This window comes from Pholcus phalangioides, unplaced genomic scaffold (assembly GCF_987345545.1).
Source record: "Pholcus phalangioides strain wild (caught in Gottingen) unplaced genomic scaffold, Ppha-v1.0 ptg000024l_1, whole genome shotgun sequence".
NCBI lineage: Eukaryota > Metazoa > Arthropoda > Arachnida > Araneae > Pholcidae > Pholcus > Pholcus phalangioides.
The window spans coordinates 30,210,767-30,236,578 of record NW_028301616.1 but is presented as its reverse complement, the minus strand read 5'-3'; the positions used below and the strand labels follow the sequence as shown (position 1 = coordinate 30,236,578).

At 34.5% G+C, this 25,812-nt stretch overlaps 1 protein-coding gene across 4 annotated transcripts in view; it reads left to right on the top strand.

Moving 5' to 3' along the window:
- The window catches only part of LOC149069204 (tropomyosin-like), a 53,238-nt gene extending 28,395 nt beyond the window's left edge, over positions 1–24,843 (top strand). The window contains exons 1-9 of one of the 4 annotated variants that reach the window (XM_089251129.1): positions 1,058–1,419; positions 13,180–13,313; positions 14,222–14,339; positions 16,619–16,689; positions 19,422–19,497; positions 19,637–19,699; positions 20,558–20,627; positions 22,344–22,477; positions 23,867–24,843. In XM_089251129.1, the coding sequence (XP_089107255.1) occupies positions 1,282–1,419; positions 13,180–13,313; positions 14,222–14,339; positions 16,619–16,689; positions 19,422–19,497; positions 19,637–19,699; positions 20,558–20,627; positions 22,344–22,426 (753 nt within the window). In that variant the 5' untranslated portion in view covers positions 1,058–1,281 and the 3' untranslated portion in view covers positions 22,427–22,477; positions 23,867–24,843. Of the gene's footprint in view, positions 1–1,057; positions 1,420–13,179; positions 13,314–14,221; positions 14,340–16,618; positions 16,690–19,421; positions 19,498–19,636; positions 19,700–20,557; positions 20,628–22,343; positions 22,478–23,866 lie in introns of those variants that run through there. The other 3 variants (XM_089251130.1, XM_089251127.1, XM_089251128.1) reach the window with 3 other exon arrangements.
- Positions 24,844–25,812: the final 969 nt, after the last annotated feature.

The window sequence follows — 25,812 nt, the reverse complement described above, 5'->3', positions numbered from 1 at the left end:
CCAATCGCTCGGGCAAGTGCTCATTTTAGCTCCCCAACTCAAAATTTTGAACGAACAATGGGGGGTACCAGTAATCTGAGGAAGCTCTTCCAGCTGGGACGGCTCGAGAATAAATCTATACCCTTACGTGGGACTCATTTTTGCCACCCCCCCTTTTTTGTGGACGGAGATTTTTTCGCCCTGTCCTCAGATTTTGCACCCCTGTTAGAGCGAGCGCTGCGTGAAGACATCCATCTTTTACCGATCACACGTAGCCAATGAAAAGAAGAGCGGCATCCCGTGCGGCCGCATGGGTGACACGGCCAAAGAACTGCCCCTGCCGCCCTGGAACAGCGCTCGGGGCACTAGACTTTTCCTCCCCTAGTTGCATTAAGGGTGGCTGAACGAAATACATAGTCAATGAGTTTTCATCATGCAAATTTACGGTCCGGTACTTCTTCATCCCCTTCCATGGGCGAAGATAATGGGTGCCCCCAGCGTCAAAGGTGGAGTCGACTGATCTAATGTATATATGAATTGTCATCATCATCGCCGTGCCCCCCCCCCCAGACTTCCAAGTCTATCTCCGCCTATGTCCCCTTTGCACCTTCTGGCCCTTTCTCCAATTTTTTAGAAATTAACAATATGACTAACTTATAAAAAACTTTTTTCCTACTAAAGGTTTAGTAGTTTTAATCGCGCTCACTAGATGGCAGGAAGTATACGTACGTGTGCTTTTGTGTAGGAGATGGAGAGTTTTTGTTATGAACATTATTTGAGTATTTTCCCGGTTAATTAAAAAAAAAGTTATCTTTGAACTGTAGGGTTAATTTGGTTTTTTAGAAAATTTAATATGAATTTTTCCATTCACTTTTTTCTGGGCAGTGAAATTGGCGATTTGAATACTTTAAGGAAAAAAAAAATCAAATTTAGCAAAGACAAAAAAAATAAATAATAATCCTTTTTCATAAAAATTAAATTGCATTTTAAAATTATTATTGGATAATATATTGTTTCGTTTTTTTTTTTTCACAAACTGCTTGGTGAAAGTTTCGCGTGAAACGTGTGTTGATTATTTAGTTCAGATTCGGTGGCAGCACCGACGGGCGGCGACTCTACTCCTCGCGTCCGGTTATCGGATTGGCTGCTTCTGCTATCGTGTCTGCTGCCGAGTGTTTTCGTTAGGGGTCGTGACTTTTTTTTTACTTTTTTGAAGCGTTTTTTTCTTTCGGGCCGCACATAGATATACATATTTTTCTTATTTCCGTTTTAAGCGTGAATTCGATTTAACAAATTGCGAAAATGAGTGTCCAGCAAGGTACCCTGTTAGAAGTTTTGAAGAAAAAAATGCGTAGTATGAAGGAAGAGCTCGAACTGGCCAAAGAAGCCGCGGACGATGCACAGGCACGCCTTCAAGAGGAGATCCGTCGGCGGGAAGAGGTACAATTACATAATAATCTACTGTTAAATCGATCGATTGATCCGTTTTGTTTGAACCGATCACATTTCAATTGGCAAATTTTAGATACTTCACCGATGCGATGGGGTGGCGTCGAGTTGAAACAATGTGAAGTGTTTTTTCTCTCTGTCTCTCTCAAAGAATCTTTGGCGTCACCACTGGGCGAGTCCTCGTTTTTGAAGGGATCTCCCGGAAGGGTGGCGGGGCGATGTCTCATTTACATATAGAAAGTGTGGTTTGAGGGCACGCGCGTTTGTGCATGCAGTCATCCCTCGTTAAGATGATATCGAGGATATACCGAAAATATATCGTATTAACTGAATAAATTATCATCAGTGGGGGATTTATTGTTTTGCCGCCTGTGGGCAATGTAATTTGCGCTGCCCTTTTCCCATTTAAGTTTAATTTTCTTGACCACCCCTTTGAGCTTGCCACCTTGAGCTATAGCAGCGCTCACTAAACGGCTCCCCTCCTCCCTCTCTAGGTCGCGCACATGCTTCAAATTATTCATATAGTCACTCACTAACTAGGTTACACTTTCGGTGATTTGCTATTATGTAATTTAATAATACATCCATCCAAATGAGCCAATCATATTTCAGTAAATTTTTGATGTCTCATAAAACTTTGTGGGTGAGATGGAGTGGCATCGGGTTGAAGGAATGTGTGTGGACAAATGTTTTTTTACCTCTCCCTCCCGGAGGAAGCATCTTTGGGTGTTACCATTGGGCGAGTCCTCGTTTTTGAAGGGAATCTCTCGGAAGTATAGTGGTGCAATGCCTCATTTACGTATAGAAAATAAGACGAGATAACGTTTGTGAAGACTGTTAAAAACTCTTGTCGAATCAAAATGTAAGATGCGTCAAAAATATATTGCGTTTATCAAATTCAGTATTAACATAGCTGTATTTATGGTTTTGCCACCTCTGGTATGAAGAAATGTCGCCCTTCTCTCATTTCAGTCTAATTTTCCTGATCACAATTTCTTCAAACCTGCCGCCCATTTAAACTTACCACTCTGATCTCCAAGTCACTCATTTGGTCACTCACGTGTAACCTCTATGCCACTCTTTTAATTGCTCGCATGCTTTTTACTCTCTTGATCATTTTTTTTGGTTGCTCATTGACCTGGTCCCTTGTTCTAGGTCATGTTTTCAGTCATTTACATGCTTGTATGATCTTGGTTAATTTTTGGTTGCTCACCAAGCTTGTCCCTCACTCTTTAGGTGTTTTTTTCAAACAGTGGTGTGTAAACTCCTTGGGTATTTTGTAAAGGGTCTGCAAAATCATTTTTTCATTTATTACCATTTCCCAAATGAAACAGTATGTGTTACGAAATTGTAATGTACAGTCAGCTCTCTGTATTCAGTTTTCGTGTTCGCTGCCTCCTTTCTAGTTTTCTGCGAAAACACCTCTGTAACGCTAATTCTGGTATTGGAACAAAATATAAATTACACGTGTTAAATAAATGTTTTAAAAACCCTTCCTGTGAAGTTTTTGCTAGCGCTTAAGTCCTCTATATGCCTTCTAACTCTACATCTAGCATTCAGCAGCTTGTTCGGATGCTACATGAAAATTTATGGCTTGCTATGAACATCAATAATGTCAGTGGCCATATCTCAATGATTTGTGTAGGCATTCAAAGATGTAAATGCTGGAAATGTCTTAGAATCATGAATTTCACAGATGCTGTTAGTGTCATTGCTAGAACTGTAGAAGCTATAAAAATGGGAACATCTTGTATTGGAAGAACTTTTGGCTATAATGTGTGCCCGAGGGCACATCTATTTCTACGGAGTCAGCTGAAAAGGTTATGTAATATATTTTTATGTTAGCAAAGCAAGTGGATGGAGAAGGGTTCAGTGAAGTGAACATGGAAGGAAATTCGAGAATTAAGAAATGCAGAAATTGACAAGGGAATAATTAATCGAACTACTGCTTCTGAAACCGAAGCAATGCGACATGATGATCAAGATTAAGAAGTGGACAACAAGTTCATCATTTACATAATGGCAAAGGCTTTGTAAATTTAAATTGATTGCTTCCGTGACATAGACTTTTCATAGTATGTTTTTTCCAGGAGGAAAATTCGAAGAGAAAGACTTGATTACCATACTTTCTTTCAAACCAAACATGTTCAAGGCCCTGTCGAGGGGCGGGACCATGTTGAAAGTTACCATATTCTATCAAATTAACTATGTGAAATGAAGAAATGAAAAAAAAGCATGTGTCTTCATAATTTGCTATTCATTGTCAAAGAGTTGACAGATGGACCGTGGAAGACTACAACAAATAATGTACTGTATATTGTGGGGAGTGACGGATACTGAAGAGTATTATAGGATACTGAAATAGTGCTATAAAAAAAAATTAGGGATTTTTATTATTATGCTCATAATTATGTCGGGTGGGGGAAAAGTTGCCCTTTCCCATCTTACTTTTTAGCACTACTTTTTCAAATTTTTTGAGTAGGAGCCCTGAGTCTACTGTATAGGATACTGAAATAGTGCTGTGAAAAAAAATAAAATCATGGCCTTATAAAAACAAAGTTGCCTTGGTGGGGGCCGCTTTCTTACTTTTCCTTAATTTTTTGAGTGAGTGGGAGCCCTGCATCTGGATTCCTGGATTCGTGTTTTATTTTTTAATTTTTTCTCTGCAAACTGCAAAAATACTCAAGTTACAGAGTGAACGGAATTTGATGTTTGGTTAAGAATCAAGAGGGAATTTTGCAATCACATTCTTAACTAAGAATAATTTTCCTTCCATAGTTGCGAATCGAGTTAAGAATTAGGTGATCCCACCAGTGCCGTAACTAGCCATTTCTGTGCCCTGTGCAAGAATTGGCATTTAGGTCCCTACTGGCCCCCCTTCCCAGTGAGCCCTGTGCAGGTGCACCTGCGTAATTACTAATTACGACACTGGATCCCCACTTGATTCTTAGTAGAAATTTTTTTCCCCATTGGATATGTCGGGAATTCTATATTTAATAGCTTTTTCTATGATTCATATTTAAGATCATATTTTAAAAAATGGAAAAAGTATTTTAGATACATTTTTATTGCCGAATAAGGAATTCATCCAACTTGTTAAAAAAGTTATTGAAAAGATATCTGAAGGTTAATGTGGGAGAGTTGAAAACAGTGTTGGAGCAGGCCTGTATCCAGAAGTTTCGTTTGGAGGGGGACCAGAGCGATAGAACATTAGATTTGTCCATCTTTTTCCGGTCATTTGCTCACATTTTGGGGGACGATGACCATACCGCCCACTCCCGCTATGGCCTTGTGGTGATGTTGGTAATAGTGATTAAATATCGAATTATCTCGATAAAGTATGATAAATTTTGCTACATTTATCACACATTTACCAATGACTATGTATAATTCTCAAATTTTCGATCCATAAATATGATTGATGTGAATATCTGATATATGGGAGGGGATTATATTTCGTAAATACTTCAACTTTTTTATATAACGGGAACTTACAGATTTGTAATGTATGTAAATGTATTTTACTACAACATGACTTAAAATGCATTATGTATTATTTCTCCACAACCATATTCACATTACCTTAAATAAACTCCACAATTTTTTTGAGGCTAGTGTCCTAAAATTTCTTTTCCTCTCCCCCATCTTGTCAACACATTGATTTTTAGCTGGGCACTGATTGGTCAGTGGCAAAATTCCCTGGAAGGGAAATTTTTCATCCTGTCTGTATTACCACATGACCTTAAGAATCACCTTTAACAATCATATCGTCCCCAAAGCAGAATGTTTTGCGTTGTTCTGCAATGAGCTCTTGGCTAACTGACTGAAAATGTTGTGCGGTAAAAATTTCCACAATAGTGTTTTCTAAAAAGTTTTTTCAAATTGTTCTGCAACGTACATCTCAGATTTTGGCATATTTGCTTTGTGGCAGATCGTGGTTGCTTTTGAAGCTCGATTCTTATGTATGGATAATTCGTTATTAAGAGTCAGAAGGTGGTATACCCCCAGAATTACTTGAAGTCAACCCTAATATTTTGACACGAATAGAAAGTTTCGTTTTTAATAAAAAATACTTATAAAGATTATTGGGTATTTAAAAGATTTGACCATGGAAGTCATCCATGCAATGAAAAAAAAATTCAGTCTCACTTGTAGTTTGGTTTAGTGATATTTTTTGAATTTGATCAAAGTGGGCTATATGTAAGAGATGTTTATCTGCTCTGAATAGCTTCCTAAAACACAATTCGTGGTTTTTAGGCACGAAACTTCTTCATTCTCTTCAATAATATCCTTTTGGGTGATGACTAAATCTTGTTCATGTTTTAAATTCACAACCGTGGTGCTTGACACATACTAGGTGTCAGGCGGATTGAAAAATTGGTATTTTGTTGTCATGGCATATAAATTGTTCTATGTGTAATTACTAAAGCAATCTCAAGATAAAAAAAAATGATCAGCAACTAAAAAATTAACACAACTCCGGTCTATCGCATTGGCAATTTACTACTAAATGAGTTATACAGGGAGTGTAAGTGTGTGTACCTAACGGTCTGATTGCGTATCTAGTGTCATCTGATTTTTCAGTGCTGCCATCTCTATACTGTACTGTTTGTAGACCTGTTGCTCTCTGTGGTGAGGCTTTTTAACGGGGAGATCGGCTCGCATTTGTGCCTTGAAACCACAGAAAGTCAACTTCAGCCGACCACCACTGTAGCAACGATAGGGCTCGAATCTGGGTCCCCGCGATGCGAGTCCGTCACTATGACCACTTGACCACCTGCAATATCAGCACCCTGATACAAATCAAAGTTAAGTTTAAAAAAAAGCTTTTTTAAAATGCAAAAACATGCTCAGGAAATTTGGCTGGTGCCTAAATTTTTGTTTTATTTAAGCTCTGATTGTCATGTGGTTTTGAATTGATATTTTTGCTTTAAACAATTAAAGTGAAATTACACTGTTCCGGTTTGACATTTCATATGTTGCCCACTCAGTGTGATATTTTTTTTTTGAAGCAATGTGCTTAATATGAGTGTTCAGTTTTCTTCTTTAGCTTTTTAAAGTATGTCAAATGTTAATACTCCCACCGCGATAACCAACAGCTAATGTACACGGTCAATGTTTTGTCAGTTGCCACTGCGTGAAAAAAAAAAATCCGAGGTCATTGTACAACCTTCAAAATTACGAAAAAAATAAAAATCGATTTTTGGCACTGACGGAAGAAGAAAGCTTGCGTCCCTACAACTTGCATTACGCCCAATTTTTTTTTTTTTTTTTCCTAATTTTGTTTCGGTTTATAGCTTTCCGCGCTGGTTAAACGGCTTTCTTCTGGTCACGGCGATGAGAAAGAACGATGCTCTCACCGCCAAATATGTGCCGATTCTCCAGTCGCAATTCCAAAAAAGTTCTCTATTGAAAAAGCTCTCCAACATTGAACTTACCAACAGCGACTGCCGAAAACTGGTTTGGTCAGATGATGGAAGGAGTTGGTGCGTATGTGTGTGTGTGTGTAATAATACGAAGGTAGTAGTCGCCATGAAAATTCCTCCTTGTCCCGGAGGTGAGAGGGAAAAGAGAACTAGAATAATAAAGGTATGAGAGATAAAGAGAAGAAAAATTATTTCCACCCTCTAGTTACTTTCACCGGTTTGTGTCTGTACGTTACACCTGTGAAACACCGGTTGATGTTTTTTTACTTCCCATTAGAATCTCTTTCATGGCAGTTTTTTTTTCTGAAGGAAATGATCGCAGCTTTGTTGTTGGTAGATCATGGGTACTCCGTGTCTTCATCTGATAATTTAAATTTTAGTCAAGTTGTTTTCTCTGTTGCCACTTCGATTTTTAGCAGTCGTTGACCGATCTTTTTAATTGTCGCCGTCGGTTTTGATTCATATCTTTCCTCCTCCCTTCACTGGTATAGTAGCTTACGGTCCTGTCTTGCTGGTTTCGATGGTCTCGCGACCGATCTTACCTCCATGTGAAGGGTCGCCAGTGGTCTCGGCGTCTTGTTCTGTTTCTTTTCTTTCCGGTAGACCGGTTGCTCAACTCAGCTTCGTGTATAACGAAAAAAATTCCATTGAGTTGTCACATTTTTTTGAAAAACTGGCTTCGAACTGGTCTCAGTTGAGTCCATTAGACTAAGAATAAGAGTATTAATACAGTTCTATGTCAATCGTTGAGCCCCTCGGTTGAGTTAACTCATGAATGAGATTTGCTTGGAAATCTGATTGCGATGGGAGATTTCCACTCGATGACATGAACTTTTACGAATTTATTTAACCATTTCAGACTCAAGTGCCACTTCTTATCAACAATGGTTCACGGATGTAAATCAGATCATTCACGCACCTCGAAACTGCTGTTATGGCTTGATGTGGCGTACTTTGATTAATCTTCCCATGGAATCTACGACTTAGTCTGAGAATTCACACTAATGACAACGTGCAAGTTTTTGGGAATGAAACATCGTATTTTTAATACTAAAGAACTTCTATTCAATTAAAGTGGAGTGGTCCAGACATATCACATGAGATTAGATAAATGTTGACGTAACTATGTTGTGGCGCCGCAGCCGAAGTTATTTTGATAAAGTCAATTGCCTGCTGCCACTGAAATTTCAGCTTCCTACTTTTTTTTCTTGGTGGTATCTGCTCGTAATGTGTGATACTTACGTGGTTTCCTTCCCCCCCTCACTTTTTTTATACATCGTCCTGAGTTGGATACGTGATAGAACTGATTCGTCATCACAGCACGTGTATATTTGTATCTCGCTAACTGCCATTTAAGGATTTAGTACTTGCATTTCTTGCCTTCAAAAATTACCTTGTTCTTTTTACCCCCGGTGGAGGTCGAAAATTGGATCTAGTGATTATACAGCTGCAGAAATAAAACTCGTTAACCTTTCCGGCCTTATAATGGATCCATCCCACCACTTTGTGTGAGCAGTTCTAGTTCTGTCTATTTGAGAGCAGTCTGTGTTAGATCGTCTAGCTTGAAGAACCTTAATCTTTCTTCGCTATTCCCTTTATGCGTGGGGTTTTTACTATTTTTGAGCGTGGTTATTGAAAGAAAATGACAGGTTTTTTTCGTTGCGGGAAGTGCAATCACCACGCCTTTTTAATCGCTTTTTTTTCTCCCCTTTATATCCCACGATAATACTATCCGAGAAAAATTGTCTTTGCTATAATATGGTGGATGTTTGTTTTACATGTTCCCGTTCCCGCTAAAAATAGATTGAAAATAGTTTTTCTTCCTTTCGATTTGCATCAAATTATCAATTGTTATACTGTATTATTGTTCGAAGTTAGAAAAATACTTAAACAACAAGCTGGTGATGTGAAGGAATAGTTCCACTATTTTTTACATTTCTTCTCCCCCCCCCCCCCGCACTATTGGTGTCTTGAATTTTTATTTTTTATCATCTTGTTATACCGCACTAACTTAATATCGAGAGCGAATTCGTATATCTCAGTTTATGAGCAATATTCTGAGAGCATGAAGCTTAGAGCTGCGTGCTTTTATAAATTTCCATGCATATGCAGATATACGTGGGCTTTTTTTCTTTCCGCGAACTGAGGCTAGCCAAAATATATTTCAAGTACATATTCTCATTCTTTAATTGGCGGTTATTCGGTTTTGGCCGAACACTATAATTGGCGTCATTGCTTCTTTGCGTGGTTTGAGTATTTGCTGAAGCATGGTTCTGAATGATAGGAATATTTTACAGACTCCGGCACAGCACTGTGCGGAATTCCAATTGAAACAAGATTTTTTTCCTTATCAAAAACTGCTTGTTCAGTTTCTGATAGACGAAGTGACGCCCGTTTGTAGTTCGCGGTGAAGTAATGCAATGTTTCTGTGTTATACAGTGCATCTCTCGTTGTGAAAGCTGATAAATTCTAGGTAAATGACTGGGTACCCCCCTGCCCCGATATTCAAAATTGATTTGTAAAAAATTTCTAAGATTTATAGATGGCGTATTTATGAGAGTATAAAAATCAAGATTGTTTCCAACACAGAAACATGACGAATAACCTCCATTCCTCAAGACATCCTATGCGCAGGCATTTACGTTAATTCAATTATGGCTTATCCTTACAACTTACAATTTAATTAATCGTACTGAAAGTCATCGTTCAAGTTTTTCCCTACGAGTATTGTTTTTATTCTTGAACTGACCATCATTTAGCAGAACAAGCGGAATTGCGCTATTTCGGAAGGTGATAGCGATGTGATTGTCCGTGTCACTGAACAGAACAAAAAATGACGGAAGTGAAATCTTGGGAGTTGAAATAAAGAGAAGTTATTTTTGATGAATATGATGTATACGTCCCCCATTATGACCGACGAATTGGTCGTACACCGAGGTAGCATTCGAACGTGCGAGAAGTCCGTTTCCGTACTGCATATCGCGTGACATGCCCTATACAAAAAAAAATATATATATATTTCGCCACGGCCTTGTGAACAGTGCTAGAGAAACGAACGGAACGCTCTGATTGGTGGACGAGCGGGCGACTTTGTGCCGAATAGGTTGTGGTTGAAAATCGAAGCCCCTGACCTGCTGTGAGCAGTTTTGACTCATCGCCTACTACGTGCTGCCCAAGCGCCGGGAATGCTTTTTATGGATTTCATAGTTAATCTCGGGAAGCCGCGATTTCTCTCCCTCACAACACGCTCGTATATGTAATTTTTTTTTCGTCCCTGAACTTCTTGGCTTTTATTAACCTTCGGGAAGCGCTAAAAATTGATTTCTTGTTTCAACTGGTCGCTAGTTATTTTTCCATGCCGCATTCTGTAATTTGGAAGGTAGAATCCTCCATACAGTCTGTTAAAAAGTTGTTTTTCCTTTTTTTAAGAATGTTTTGTGGCTTTGAATGTTTTCGGTTCTTTTTTTATGGCTTTACAATTGAACTTGGAGTGGTTAAATTATAGCTCACAGACAAAGATAGAGGAGGAACCTTTTCATCCAAACCAGGGTAGACAACCCGCAGCACAAGTGGTACACGGTACACCAATCAGGAGTGGCACATGAACACGTTTCCAAAGTTAAAGAAATTCTGTTCCATTTTTCAATCAAAGAAATTCTCACCAACTTTTAAGCAATCCTTTTGTTAAGCCGGTATTAAACTGTAAAAGTTTTGGAAAAGTTGAAAAATTCAACCAATAAGATCATTAGTTGCTTTTGCTCAAATATAACGAATATGCTTATTGGTTGGATTTTTTTGTTTTGTAAAAGAAATTTTATCAAACTTGGAAAAAAAACAACTAATAAGAGTATCAGTTACATTCGCTCCAATGCGCTTATTAGCTGCATTTTTCAAGTTTTATAACATTACTTTTATAGTGTAATGCCGGCCTTATGGATGTTGGGCTTATAGGTCGCCAAACCTATATTTAGTATGAAATTGGCACTCTATTGTTGCGGATAATTTTCCACAAGACTTCGGGATTGCAAAAACAAGAAGCGGTTCAACGGACAAACACAGATTTATTTACAGAACAGCAATTTACACGTATTTACAGGCTAATCAGAGAGCTAACAACTTTCTTGCAAAGTTTAAACACAACTGACTGAATCTCCTTGTGCCTCTCGAAGCCTGTCTAGCCTGCCATCTTGCGGGCACCGCACTATTTATAACCCCGACAGAAACTTCGAGAAATAGAACATTCCACAAAATTCTATCTTACAGTTTCCTAGTCGGCGGCGCTACTGTATGGAGGGGTTGGACCACTGTCTGGAGAGGCGGGGCTTTCTAGAATGTTCCCGCCAATTGCATGCCTATGCGCTAGACCGAAACCGGTATCAACTGATTTCGACATTTTGAGAGCCATCGGAAGAAATTGCGCCATCTATCGTCGATAGTTCATAACACTATATTTGAGTAGGCACTTTGAAAATAACTGGTGACTTTCTATTCAATACGTTTCTGTTTAGGCATAGTTGCTAGACATCCCGTGTGTAAGAGATTCTGGATTGTCCACATGGAGGTTGTATGTCTTGAATTTGGAGAGATCACTTGTGTCCCATAAGAGCGGGGCATATTGTTTCATGGGCATGTTAGAATTCATAATGCGGCACACATATCAAAAATAATCTTGATTGGGGGGCATTGCTTGGAAGAAGGTTGGCCACCCCGATCTAAAGAAATTGGATTTTTCCCCTTTAAATAAAAACTTAGCCGAGCCTGACTTCTTTTCAAAAAAAAGTGCATAATAGGGTGGTGATTGGTGTACCAAACTTTGTTGGTTTTCTTCCTATTGTTTAATCAGAAGCTCCTCTCACATATGAAAAGGGTTTAGTTTTTTTTTTGAAATAGCACATACATAACCTAAAGTAATGTGGTTCTCTTCTATTCCACCTTTTTCCTAATTCAGGTATATTTTTGCTCACAAATATTGCTTAATTTTTAATTTGAACAGACATTTGAGAAAACACACACAAGGTTCTTAGCTATCTTTAAAGTAAGGAAAATGTAAAATATGTGGCAAAAGTCTGAGAAATATACAAATATTTGGTAAAGGTAAGGAGGAGAAAAAAAATCTGAAGGGAAAATATATATTATGTTTCAAGAACTGGTTTAATATTAATAACTGATTATTTATTATGTTAAAAGTGGAAATGCATAAACTAAGCACTGGAGTGAAAATGCCCAAACTGCTTACTCATTGGAAGCACAAAAATGTTGTGTTTACAAAAGTGCAGTTGCCACTACATTATAGCAAAATAACCCCTCTTGGTTTAGTCTTTTAAATGGCTAAGTATATTTATTACAGAAAAAAATTGAGGCTTGGTAAACATTTCAAGTTGAGATTTTTTGCATTATATTTCTTCAGAAGATTTGGTCAGGGGAATTGACCAATCAGTGATTTGACATGTCTTCAGTAAAAATTCCAAGTAACAACAATTGTATTTGAATGTGTTGATAGCACCTTGGTTCCATCGAAAGAAATAATCTGCTTGTGGTTTGAGCTAAGAAAACAACTTTCACCCAGTGTGGTTAAAATTGGAAGTTGCAGATCAGGTGCATTGTTAGTAATGAACATTTTTTAAAGAACCAATAATAGCATTGTATTTCAGGTATGAAAGTGTGACCAGTTTGTAAAATGGGAGACACTATATTAACCTTGGGATTTAATTCTTAAATCATACCAAAGATTAAATCATTGACAATTTTCCCAGCTAATATTATAGTGTCTCAAAAATAATGTAATTTCCCTATATACAGCATTCTGATCAACTAAACAATGGTTTTTTGATTATCTTTTAATCCATTTGCTGAATATTCAGTGAATTTTTATTGTCCCTTATCACCAAGCATAGAATAATCTGTAAAATATTGATTGTTCCTTACCATTCAAAGCCAAACAATCCACTTGCTCCAAATGCAGAATAATGTGATTGTTTCTGGAGGTCAAGAAAGATACTTGGAGGTCATAATTAGACTTGGTAATTATACTAAGGTTTTACTAATTCAAATAAGTTTACATATTGTAGTTTTTCCTTTTCTTCATGAAATCCCAAAGTTGGTAATTTACTGGTACAAAAAATCAGTTTTGTTATAGATGAATTTTGATACACATGAGGAGCAAGTTGAATGCATCAGATTCGTGAAGCGAGTAGTGGATTTAGAGCTATGATGCAAAATGGCTTAACCTTTATTTTCAGTTATTATAGTTTATCATAATTTTCTTTCTTTTTTGCTTTATTTTTAATTCTGTGGAGACCTGTTTTACAATTTTATCTGTTTACAGGCTGAAAGTGAAGTTGCCGCTCTGAATAGGAGGATCCAGTTGTTAGAAGAAGATTTGGAAAGGTCAGAGGAGAGGCTTAAAAGTGCAACCCAGAAGTTGGAGGAGGCTTCCCAAGCTGCAGATGAAAGTGAACGGTAATAGTTTTTACACATTGTGTTTTGAGAAATTTCCATACAAGCTGTGTGTACTCATAAATTTGTTGGTTTTATGATTAGTGTCACACATAAATAACATTCAGTGTGTAAAAAGCTAATGGGAAAAAACCTGATTACACACGAGTGGGGTTTAATTTGTTGAGCACAGAGAGCAGTTTTTGTTCATTTGTTTGAAACCGTGAAAGTCTGTGGTTAATATTTTTATCCTTGCAAAGGCACAGGATGAGGTAAAAACATTATGTATAAAGTTAATAATTAAAAAAATATTATATAGAGGGTTATTGCACTCATACATATTCTGGGGACTGACACAACATCTAACGTGTTAAATGTAGTTCTAAGATCAATGTCCTCCATTGAAATTATAATTAATATTGTAAGGAAGCAGTGTTTTAAACAGTCTTGTGCTAAATCTGCATGAGAATTTTCTATATTTATTAACCCATTATAGACTACTTTGATTCTTAGAAAGAAAAAAAAACACTGAGTGGGAACCACTCCTACCAATTTATTTGCAAAGAAAAAAATTAAAATTTAAAATGGCAAATTTTCTCACCGACCGGTGTCTGGGTTAATATTCAGTTTCATTTCTCTCTACAATCCTTCAACTGAAGCGTTTGAGAACTGGTAGAATAGTTCTGGATTTGTTTCCAGCTGTATATATGTTGAAGTCTAGTCATTTGGGGAATTTCAATTTGAAATGTTATCACATGTATAAATTCATTAATCAAATACATATTTTCTTTGTATGTCAATAAAATCAGCGTTGAGCAGTGTAATTCTAAATACCTGAAATTTCTGAATAACTTTTGAAGTTTTATTTGATTGTGTTTTATTATTTTACTGAAAAAATTGTTTTTAATAGAAATCGTGTATTTTGTATGTAGCATCAGAAAAGCTCTGGAGAATCGCACAAATATGGAAGATGATAGAATATCTCTTCTTGAAACACAATTAGGCCAGGCTAGATTGATTGCAGAGGAATCTGACAAGAAATATGAAGAGGTATTCTAATTTTGTTATGTATTTCATATCGATAATAATGGTCATAAGTTGGATTTTTCTTTCTAACTTTCAGGTCATTTTATCTATCAATCAAGTTTTTCTTCATGTACAAAGAATAAAGAAATAATTTCGATCTTAATCATTCATTATTATTTAAAATTTTCCTGCACATGCTCATTATATACAACCAATTTTGAATTTTAAATTGACAAAAATATAGTTGTGAGCATGTACATGTTGTTCAAACTTATTTTCTGTCAATAAGCACTACATAAACTTCCATCATAAAATAATTAAGAAATGCTAAAAGTTTTTAAGTGCACAATTAATAATGATGGCCTAGTATGAAAACCTTATACCTTAATTTTTTCCTAAAATAAGGAAAGTAGTAATTTGCATCCCAGAAAGTAGACCTTGTATCTCATCAACCAGACAGCATATCACCACAAATGCTTTAATTATGTCATGTCATGGCCTTTAGCCATTAACATCATGGTCATTAGCCATAAATGTTTTTAATAGGCCTAAATTATGTACCGTTAAAATTAAAAACCTCATAGTTTATAACAGCAGCTGCAGTAGTGTGCACATTTTTTGCTTCTTCTAACAAAATTGAAGCAAACTGTCCTAAAAAGTTTTCAAAGTAGGCCATCAATATAAATTGTAATTTAAAGATGCTCAGAAGTTTGAATGTAGCTTACTTTTTTTTTTTAAACTAAAAGTTCTATAGATTTGTTGTCTTTACCCATTCACAGATATGAAATGTCCAGATTTTATTTTCAAATTATTTTTTCTCATTCCTGGGAAGTCAAAATGTATATGCTCAGGTTTATAAGTGTACCACTGTGTTTTTAAAGTTTTGTTAGAAATACATTGAAATATTTTTGATGTTATGGTTACAGTTTGTATTTTCGTCATGTTAATTAGCATTCACCAATTATATTGGCTTGCTTCGAAGAAGGTTATTCATGCCATCCATTATGTATGAAATGAAGTCTTTACACACGTTGTAAGTCTTTGTATGGGTTTTAGCTTGTTTTGGAGAACCATCTATAATGATATCAGCATGGGTTTTAATAGACTAATAGTCACCACTGAATACAAGAAATTTGTTTTATTTAATTGGTATGCAGAAAGACATATTAATAGCATGTTACATGTGTGAGAAAGCAAGTAAGTTTATGCATGGTGTTTCTCTCTGCATGTGATGCCTTATATAAGAATTGTGAATGCACAGTCCACGCTTGTTTTTACTAACTCATATGGACTTCAACAATTAGTTCACACATAAATGGGAGAGAAGTTTGAAGAATTGACATATTGTTTCGCACTAGAAGATTAGTTCATAAAAACGTGTCAAGTTAACAAACTGGAGGTTTGTAAAATCTATCAAGTTATGCAGCATAAAAGTATGCACATAAATTGATTTAAATGTCCATTATAACTGTTTGTACATAAAGTATGGTAGTAAAACCTGTTTAAGTTAGGCACTTACAGTTCCAATAAAATTTGTCGAAGTTAGAGATTATCCAAGGTACAGAGGGGTGTAGTAATAAGGGCATTCTGTGTTACGGGATTATAGACAGTTCTATTCATAACCATCTAATGTAAAAAGGTGTCCTATTAGTAGTGTAGGAAGGTGTTTTATTCTCACCTTGATCAATTTTTAACTCTGTATTTGTGTATAGATAGCTGTAAAATTAAATAGTACAATACATGTATATCATATTTGCTGATGCTAATGGTATCATAATGGTGTTGATGCTCTGGTTCATCCCATTTTACAGATTATATTTTAAGGAAGAAAAGGTATCTTGTATGTGGTAGTAAATATGATAGTTACAATTTTCTAATAATCAAGAGCTTGTCTCTTCATAAGATCACTATGAAAAAAAGAAACTTTCTTTCTTATTCTCTTTGAAGAGAAAAGAATTTGAAGTATGAAAAGAAATTGCAATTTGGTGGTAAACTATGTTTACCACCTATACTGCAATGGTTTTCTGATCAACTTGCAAAGGTTTTTCTATATTAACATTTTGGAGATATATATTTGCGTTTATATTGGGGTTTTTTTAGTCTGCCTGATACTATTTGACTTAGGTTTCTATCAGCTGAAATACCTTTAGGAAAAGAGTATCAATGCTTCCTTACGCAGAAAAACTTCAGATATTGTTATCATACACATATTTAGATTTGAAAACATTCAACCTATATCAACCATATTGAAAAACTTTCCATTTATAAATTTTTAAAGCTATTCTATTTTTGATTTTATGTAGATGGCTCGTCGCATTGCATTACTTGAAGCTGATTTGGAACGTGCTGAGGAAAGAGCTTCTATAGGTGAAAGGTTAGAACATGCTTTTTGTTTATTTGATTTTAGTTTTTTGATGATGCTTTGAATTCTTTGTTTTTGGACTGTCAATCAGATTGGTTGCATTCATTTTGGGTCTTCAATTTTATTTACTAAAGTCCTTTCAAGACTTTCTCTAGTTTTATAATAAGCATCGAGTTTGATTAGGAATTTCATTATGCTCTTGTATAGTTTTGATACTCTAAAATCAATCTCGTGTGAAAACTATGAATTATTAGGCTTACCTATTGTAATACAGATAACTATAAATTCTACCATAATTACATTACAATGAATAAAAAAATCTTGTGAATCAATGATTATATAACACGTTGAAAGGACTTCATCAATTTAAAAAAAAATTAAATTAGTAATGTCACTAAATATAAAACAAAAATGATGAAAAGACATCCTGTATGTACAACTCTGACACCTAGAATTTACAATAATCCCTCCGTCCTTATATTTTTACAGAAGTTGCTTTACTACTTAGTTATGACTTTATTATTTACCCTCGTACATTTGCTTCAGTCTTTTACTTTTTTACTGGTATTTACTTATCAATATTTCAAATTTCTAAAATTGTTAGTAATTTAATTATTAGTAATTTTTTTTGTTTCTTTATATATTCATGTTCCACATTAGTTTTCTTTCAATTCCAGTATTAATTATGTGGAATATCTTCAATATTCCAGAAAATAGTCATTTCCATAGTTATAACCTTTTCCTTAGTGATAGGCCTATTACATTTAAAATCCAAGAGTTTGAAACTGATTAGACTATATCTCATTTTGGTGAGACAAAATTCTAAAATGTGAGATTACTTAAATTTTATTGCATTGAAACGGGGTTGGAGTTTTGGACAGGACACGTGGGAAAAACTGTCTGAAACTGTCCAAAACCTCCAAGTTTCAAAATGTTATGTGGAAACCTTTGGTTTGTTTCCATTATACTAACATATTAAAAAAAGTACTAGCAGAAAATAAAACTGATTAAATCAAAAATATTTCATTTGGTTCTTTTTCTAAGTTAATTGTTTCACCAAATTTATGGTTTTTAGCTGGAAATCTAAATAGTAAATTAATATCACTCATATAACTGTTTAAATAAACACTGTTTTCAATTTTTTAGTTTGTTGTAAATGTTATTTCTACTTCACGTCTTATTTTTCATGTATGATTATGAAGCAGGTACTGTATTTAGAACAGTGCTTGTCCAAAACCCTGCCGAATCTGTCCAAACATTTATCTTGGTATAGTTATCTTTTATGTATAAAAATACATTATATTGAAGGTACCAAATACGCATAGTCAAAATTATAATCGTTGCATTATTGTGAAACTAAACAAATATTTTTTATTAGATACCAATATAATGTGAATAAATATCAATGGTGTAGCGGTTATTTAATGCAAATTGTTCTATTTTGACTTTTTTTCAAACTTTTTAAATTTCAAGTGAACTTTCTATTCAAATTCTCAATTTTCAAAAATTAATTATAAATAAAGGAAAATATCTGAAGAAAATGAGGCCACTATGTAGCACTTACACATGACTAACAGAACACAATTTCACAAACACTGATTACGCCTACATGACTTCAAGACCCAAAATTTTTGTTAAATTTGAATTGTTGTTCTTATGAGGCTAGAAGCTAATATTTCACTGAATAAATTCAAGCTATATTTACAATTCTATCACATGGGGGACAGCAATAAGAAAAACACTAGGAGAAGGCTTATCAAAAGACTGTCTTTAACACATTGTTTTTTTATTTTCGTGTTCCCCAAGTTATGCGTCAATTGAAAGAATATTTTAAAATTTTGTTATCTTAAAAATCGTCTCAGCACAGGTAAGGCAGCTAAATTAGTTATGTGTTATCAAATGTTAAAAAGCGCAGCTGCGCTTGGTTATTAGTGTTCGATTGTTACTTAAGTTCAGTTTCATTCTCTGTAGTCACATATCTATTGTTTTTTCTAATTTTCATAAGACAAATTTCTATCCCATTCTTTTGTCTTTCATGTTTTCATAAATCTAATATTCAAACTTAAGACAGTTCAGTTTTCAATTGTTTGATAACCTGATATCAGTCATATAACACTTTGCACATACTGTTTTGAATTTCAAAATTTTATTATATTTAATGTAATTTCATAATATAATTTATATAATATAAAGTTTATTATTTGATTATAGAAGTTACCTCTTCATCAAATTGCAAAGTTTTTCACTTATAGTTATAAATAGGAGGTTTAGGACAGTTTTGGACAGTACAGTAAAAACCATGGTTTTTACCGTACTGTCCAAAACCTTGCCAACTCTGCATTGAAATATGGTCAATTTTGAAAACATATGAGGTTCTAGAATCAGTTAAAACTATGGTTATTGTGACAGATTATAATACTGCATGCAGTTTCTAAGGAAAACATTGAATTTTTGCTTGTTGAATGGCTTTATGCTAAAAGAACACAAGTCCATTTTTTGCAAAATATATTTTTTGACTTTTTCCACTTCAGTGCATATTTTTATGTGTTGCATTTGAAAAGATGGGCGTTTTTTTAGTGCCTGTAAAAAGATGTTTAAAATTTATGTAGAAAATGAAACAATCTGACATTTTTTTTTTGTTGGTTTCTGAAAATAAGTTTTTTGTGACCAATGCTTTATTGAATGAAACCATTCAGTTTGATTTTTTTTACCACAAGCATTAAATATGCATATTGATGTTATAGCAAAATAGTGGAACTAGAAGAAGAGCTGCGTGTCATTGGAAATAACATGAAGTCATTAGAAGTTAGCGAGGAAAAAGTGAGCATGTTAACTTTCAGAAATCACTTTTGTTTCATTTATCCTAAGAAATGATGGTGATAGTTAGATTTGGGTATTAAACCTGTTGTTGTGGTTTTCAAGTTTGTGGTAGTAATTTTTGATATGTTTCCATTTATAGGCCATTCAAAAAGAAGAAGCATATGAAATAACTATCCGCCAGTTGACACAGAGGCTGCAAGAAGTAATGTCCATTAAGAAGCAATTATAATCTATTTATATTGAACACGTATATATATATATCACTTATTTTACATGCGTTTCACTCATAAAAATCCTTCATGGTATACAGTACATGCATTTAAAAATGTGATTCATTTATTATACTTGTTTCATTTTTCAAATTTATTGTGAAATTTATTTTCTATTTAATTTTCAATCAACTTTCTACGAAAATGTTTCAGTTCATCAAAAACATTGTCATATATATCACATACCGGCAAGAATAATGTCAGAGCACAAAAATTCATGATTTTTTTTTCTATACAAGTCAGTAATATTGGCATTCCATTAGCTGCAAAACTGGCCACTAAACAGCAAGTTTTGTTCTAGTAGAAAGCCTTTTGTGCTGAATTTTTGTTATTCTACAATTTCAGGTTTTTGAGTTGTGACGTTATTCTTGCTGGTGTGCAATACACAATGTGTATATTATTTTTAAAAAAATGAGGGGAAAGAATCATCACAAATTATAAAATGCAGTTCAAAATGAAAGGCTGATTAGTAATAAAATAAAAACAATTAAAAAATGACAAATTTGTTTAATGGTTACAAAAATTTATACATATTTACTTTATTTTCCTACATAATCATTGCATCATTCCAAACACATTTCATATAAGACTAGCTTGGCTTTTCAGTTGGCCGTTTAGGATGTGTGAATTTGTCATCAGTCAACATAATTGTAACTCATAAAAAAAAGAATATATGAATATATTTAAATACAGATTATATATAGTTTTTATTTTCAAGATTCTTTTTATGCAGTTTACCTGAATTTTTTATTCTTCATGATATTCATGCCTATCATTATTTGTGAATGCAGGCTGAAGCTCGTGCTGAATTTGCTGAGAGATCTGTGCAGAAATTACAAAAGGAAGTGGATAGACTTGAAGGTATATTGCACTTTTCAAATTATTTGAATGCAATTTTGTTATCTACAGTTTATTTTATCCGCCAAGTTTCATTATTAGTGAATAAGTGATAGGAACCTGTGTGCATCTGTTGATTCAGGTCCTCTTTTTTTTTTTTTTTATATGTATAACATATAAGTTAAACTTGAGCTACTCTGACACTGGGGCGCTCTTTTTCCCAAAATAATAAACTGTACTCAGATTACTGTAGAAAACCATTTTCGGAGCTATTCTCTGTAGTATCTAGCTGAGTTGGTTTTCTGTGGTTCCCAACCTCAAGTTGCAAATGCGAGATGATCTCCCTGTTAAAAAGTCTCGCCGCAAAGAGCAACAGCCCTACAACGGCACAATTATTCAATCATTACACTTCACTCAGAAAAATTGATGGCAAATGGCTGCAGTACACATGACAAACATTACGCAGAAACAAACTTCACGTTAGGTTCACAATACATACATGCACATTTCCGGCATGTGAAAACCGATTCATTAAAAATTCTGTAATGTGTACAAAGTTCATGTCTGGTCGAGTAGTTGTAGTATCTAGCTGAAACTGCTGAAAGTAATTTTTCTACAGTAATTAGAGTATGTTTTATTATTTTACCATTTTTAGTACAAAGACGGGGAGGGAAGGCAAAGTAGCCTGTGTTTTCAGCAATGCATTTGAACTTAGATATCTTGAAGTGCTTCCATCAGTTCATATCACTTGCTTCGGAACATGGAAGACAAACAGCAGCACTGCTCAAACCCATAACATGCAATCCTCAGAAACAAACCTTCATGTTCAGTACAAAACACATAAAAGTACTCTGACATGCAGTAGAAGTTCCCCCAAATAATTTATATTTACGATTTAAGTGTGCAGTTTAGTATTTCATATTACTTCTGGTTAACCCATTAACGCTGGTTAAGAAAATTTGCAGTTCTAAATTTTGCCAATAAATGATGGAAGTGGCTCCACTCATTATTTCATTATTTTTTGTTTTTAAAAAATCAAAGTCGTCGTTAATGGCTTAATAGAGCTTTGATTCATAAAATACAGGTTGCCTTGGCTAATGAAGATAATTCGTTCCAGAATTACATTCATTGTTAAAATGTGATTTTGCTTAGAAACCTATGAAAAATCATTTAATTCCTGCTTGAAACTACCCAAAATTCTGATGTAACTTTCACATAACATATATAAAAAGCACTGTAGAAAAGACAAATTCTGACTCAAGGCTGAGATATTCACCATTGGATGAAGGAAAATTTAAACATTTACTCTATGTAGCTGAGTTTGTGGGCCATTGTGCAAAGTGTGAGACATGGTGTGATATATAGTCAGCTAATTTCTTTCTCACATACGTGCAGATGGTAAAGATGAAATTCCTCGAATGTCCAGACTTCAATTTGCTATTACCATATGCACCGAAGCCATATAAAGAAAAACCTTTTTTTTCAAATGTATTTTCTCTCATCTAAATTTTACGTAAAAGAGCTCAAAATCTTTCTGAAATATAGAGGTGTATCTAGAAAGCAATTCAGTGGTGGAAATGAATTAATATGACCAAGTGATAAGTGGGAATCATTTTTATTAGCAGAAAAATTCAGCTCAAAAATGTGTGTGTTTTATGTTAGCACATGCATCCATATCAACTGAACTTCAAATTTTACAAATCATGTTACTTATGTCATTTAATAATGATTTTATTGCAGATGATATCCTAGCCGAACGCGAAAAGAACCACTTGCTGCAAGAAGAAGTGGAGAGCACATTGAAGGACATACAATCCATGTGAGCAGCTCTTCATATTTTGCCTGGCTTCATTCACTTGTTTGCAGTTTTCAAGGTTAGGTGCATATATATACAGATATGTTCGAAATGCATTTGGTGTCATTTTGTACACATGACATCGGCTAAATGTTCTGTTGGGAGAATTAGGTGATGTGTGTGGTGCTACTTGTTTCACTCTTTTCCTCTTGCTGTTGTTTTGAAACTTCTACTTTTGGAGTTTGTATGGCATTGCCTCTTCAATTAAATTTCACCTAACAATCTTTTTCATTCTACTGAAACGTTTTTGCTTTAAAATCTGCTATTGTTATTGGAAGTTTTATGTTATTTGCATGTCAAAAAATTTTTTGTCACCTTGGAATTTAACTTTTTCACAAACATTACTAGTCATACCTAAAAAAAAATAATGTATTCCGTAATTATATTCCTTATCTGAAATCGTCATCAGCCATACCAAAATGTAATTTTCGATAGGTTTCTACGGAAAGTTGTTTAACTTTGTAGGTACTGCCTGAAATTTGATAAGTTTTATAAAACAAGTGCTATTAAAAAAAGACAAACTGATTAAAGGCTGAAATCAATAGCTTCACAATCGGATGGAGCAGAATTTATAGGAAAATGCACTGCACAATCAGGGTTGTGTGTGTTCTCCTATACGATGTGAACAACTTATTTCTCTGTCTCATTCATGCAGGTAATAAAGATGAACTTCTAGAATGTGTCCAGAACGTTTAGTTTGGTGCAGAGTCTTTTACTGTGTGCACTAAAAATGTTTGGCCCTAGGCTTTTTTAATGTATTTTCCCTCAGCTTAAATCTGTAATTTTAGATGAAATGACTGAAAAGCTTTTTTCTGCAAGAGGTTTTTCCAGAAAAAAACCAAATGTTGTGGTCCAAATCCAATGTCTGGCCACTTTGCAAAGTGTCTAGACTAAAGACGCACAAATGCTTCAAACCTTTACGTGGCACAGCAGAAATCACTATAAAACCCCCTTCAAAATGCCAACTTTTTATTTCCAGCAAGTACAAACTAAGGGTATAGGGAAAAATGAGAGGCTTTGAAGAAAGAGATATCTTTCCAATGCTGGCATAGTGATGCGAGAAACTGATACCTTGAAACTAAAGTGTTAGTGATTTAAGGAAAAATAAAAAATTACTATAGTTTAAAAATGTGAATTACTTTAGTTTGAAACCAGTGAGATACAGTTGCCAAAAACAATACATTAAAACCCCTCAGATGCTGTCGCCCCTCTTTTACAGCAAAATAATTTTCCTTTGTATAATAAAAATATTCATTTCAAACCTCTGATTAACAGCTACCCTTCTTTTACGGACAAATTTTTTGTCTTGTCAGTGACCGCAAAAAAGAGGTTTTACTGTTTTAACAATCATTATCTTTGCATATTTTAGCTGGCCTTTTATTCATTTATTTTCTTTTTGTTTTTACAGATAAGTGTTCATGTTGGATGGCAAAGTGTACGACTTTTCTTTTTCTTTTATATTTTTTCCCTCTCCTGTTTATTTCCCTACTACATAAGGACCAAGTTACTTTTGGAGCTTGAAGCAAAATGCCATGAAAAGTCTTTTTGCAGTCCAAAACATACAAAAATGCAAACAAATCGTGAGATTCTTTGTTTTCTTCATCTCTTCTCCTTTTATCACTCGTGGATTTAACGAGATTTCACTGTATCACTAACTATCAAATTGCTTCGCTTTGTGATATTTAAAGAAAAAAAAAAGAGAAAAATATTTGTAATATGGTAATCTTTATCCTCCCCTGTGCCTATTTTTGATTTATCGATTCGTTGCCTTTAGATTTTGATTCAGTTGTGATGTGAATCCCCCCTTTTTTTGTTCCAGTGCAGTTTTATACATATATATAATATTTTTTTTAATATGTGAATTTGCTTTTTTTCCCCCTTCAATGTGTGTCGATTTATTGATGAGAACTTGGATAGTTCTTTTGAGTTTTCGGTGATGGCTTTGGGAAGAAAACAAAAAATACCGATGTGTAAGAATTTTTTTTTGTCTGCTTACTGTGTTATATATATATATTTGTGAAGTACGACTTCATTGCCAGCCCGTGTTTGAAATGAAATTCTGCTTGTTGCACATGGACACATTTATGCTCATCTTAAGCCGAAAGTCAAGGAAGGAAAATAAAAGATATATTCGATGTGAGCAAACGTTTACCATTGCCAAGTTTTTTTTAAAATATTTTTTTGCAAAGGCCAATCAAAGATTAGTTGATAGAGAAGCGGCAGGCAGGCAGGCCAGCGTGAAAAGGTTGTGCTGTTTTTTTCCCCAAGCATTTTCTAACTTGTAAACCACTGCTTTTTTTGTGGTTATTGATAGTTATATATACGAAATTATATGTATATGATATTTCCTTGGCTGCCAACAATAAATTGATTGTAGAATGTTAATTCTATTCTGTGTTGCAATTCATATTTTGTTGTAGCTTAAGATAAATCAGTTCCTGCGTTTATCTTGATCATAATCAAATATTCTGGTTTCGTTCAAAATCTGAGTGGAAATAGTTATTTCTGTTTTACATATTTTTTTGTTAATTCTGTAATGAAATTATTTGCTAGAAAGTGAAGTTTGCTGAGTTATTTGAAACAAGTCGTCATTGATATACTTGATAGGCCTACATAATCACTTAAGGCGAGTGTTTTTAACCCTTGGCCCAAATGTGGCCTTCGGATCTTTTTGCAGTGACCAGCCGACCATTTTGAGAAAATAGCTACTTCACATGGAAAATGATTAGATTTAAAAAAATAAAAATCTTAGATTGCTGGTTACTGAAATCTATACTGCCATATTTAGAACTGGAGATATATTTTCTAGATACAATTGTAATGCTGTGAATTTGATGCATTAAAAGGGCCATTGTAATCAATTCAGGGGACCCAGGGCCAAAGCACTTTTTAAGGACTATGATTTAATATATTTCGAGAGGCAAAATTCAACATACAGAAGGCATACATAATTAAAGAATTTACAGAAATGCTGAAAACACCTTAATGAAAGAAATGCAATGATTTTAGAAGTATTGAAAAAATTAATTTCTTATAATTGGTGAAAAGTTATAATTAGTGAAAAAATAGCTGCAGAATTACTGAAAGAAATAACTTTAAAGTAAATAGAAGTGTTCAATAATTTAGGGAACTCTGTTTAATAACTGGGAATTCCATAGTATGACTTGGTGGTCCGCAGGCTTCACGGAAAGTTTTAATTTGGCCCGCAATGTCTGAAAGGTTGGAGACCCTTAACTTATTGTATTAACCTTTACTGCAGCGATGATGAGACATATCACCTAACTCGATGCCTTTTGTATTTTGGCAATTCCAAAATATCTTGCTCCCTTAAAACTCTTTATTTTGGTGATGCTG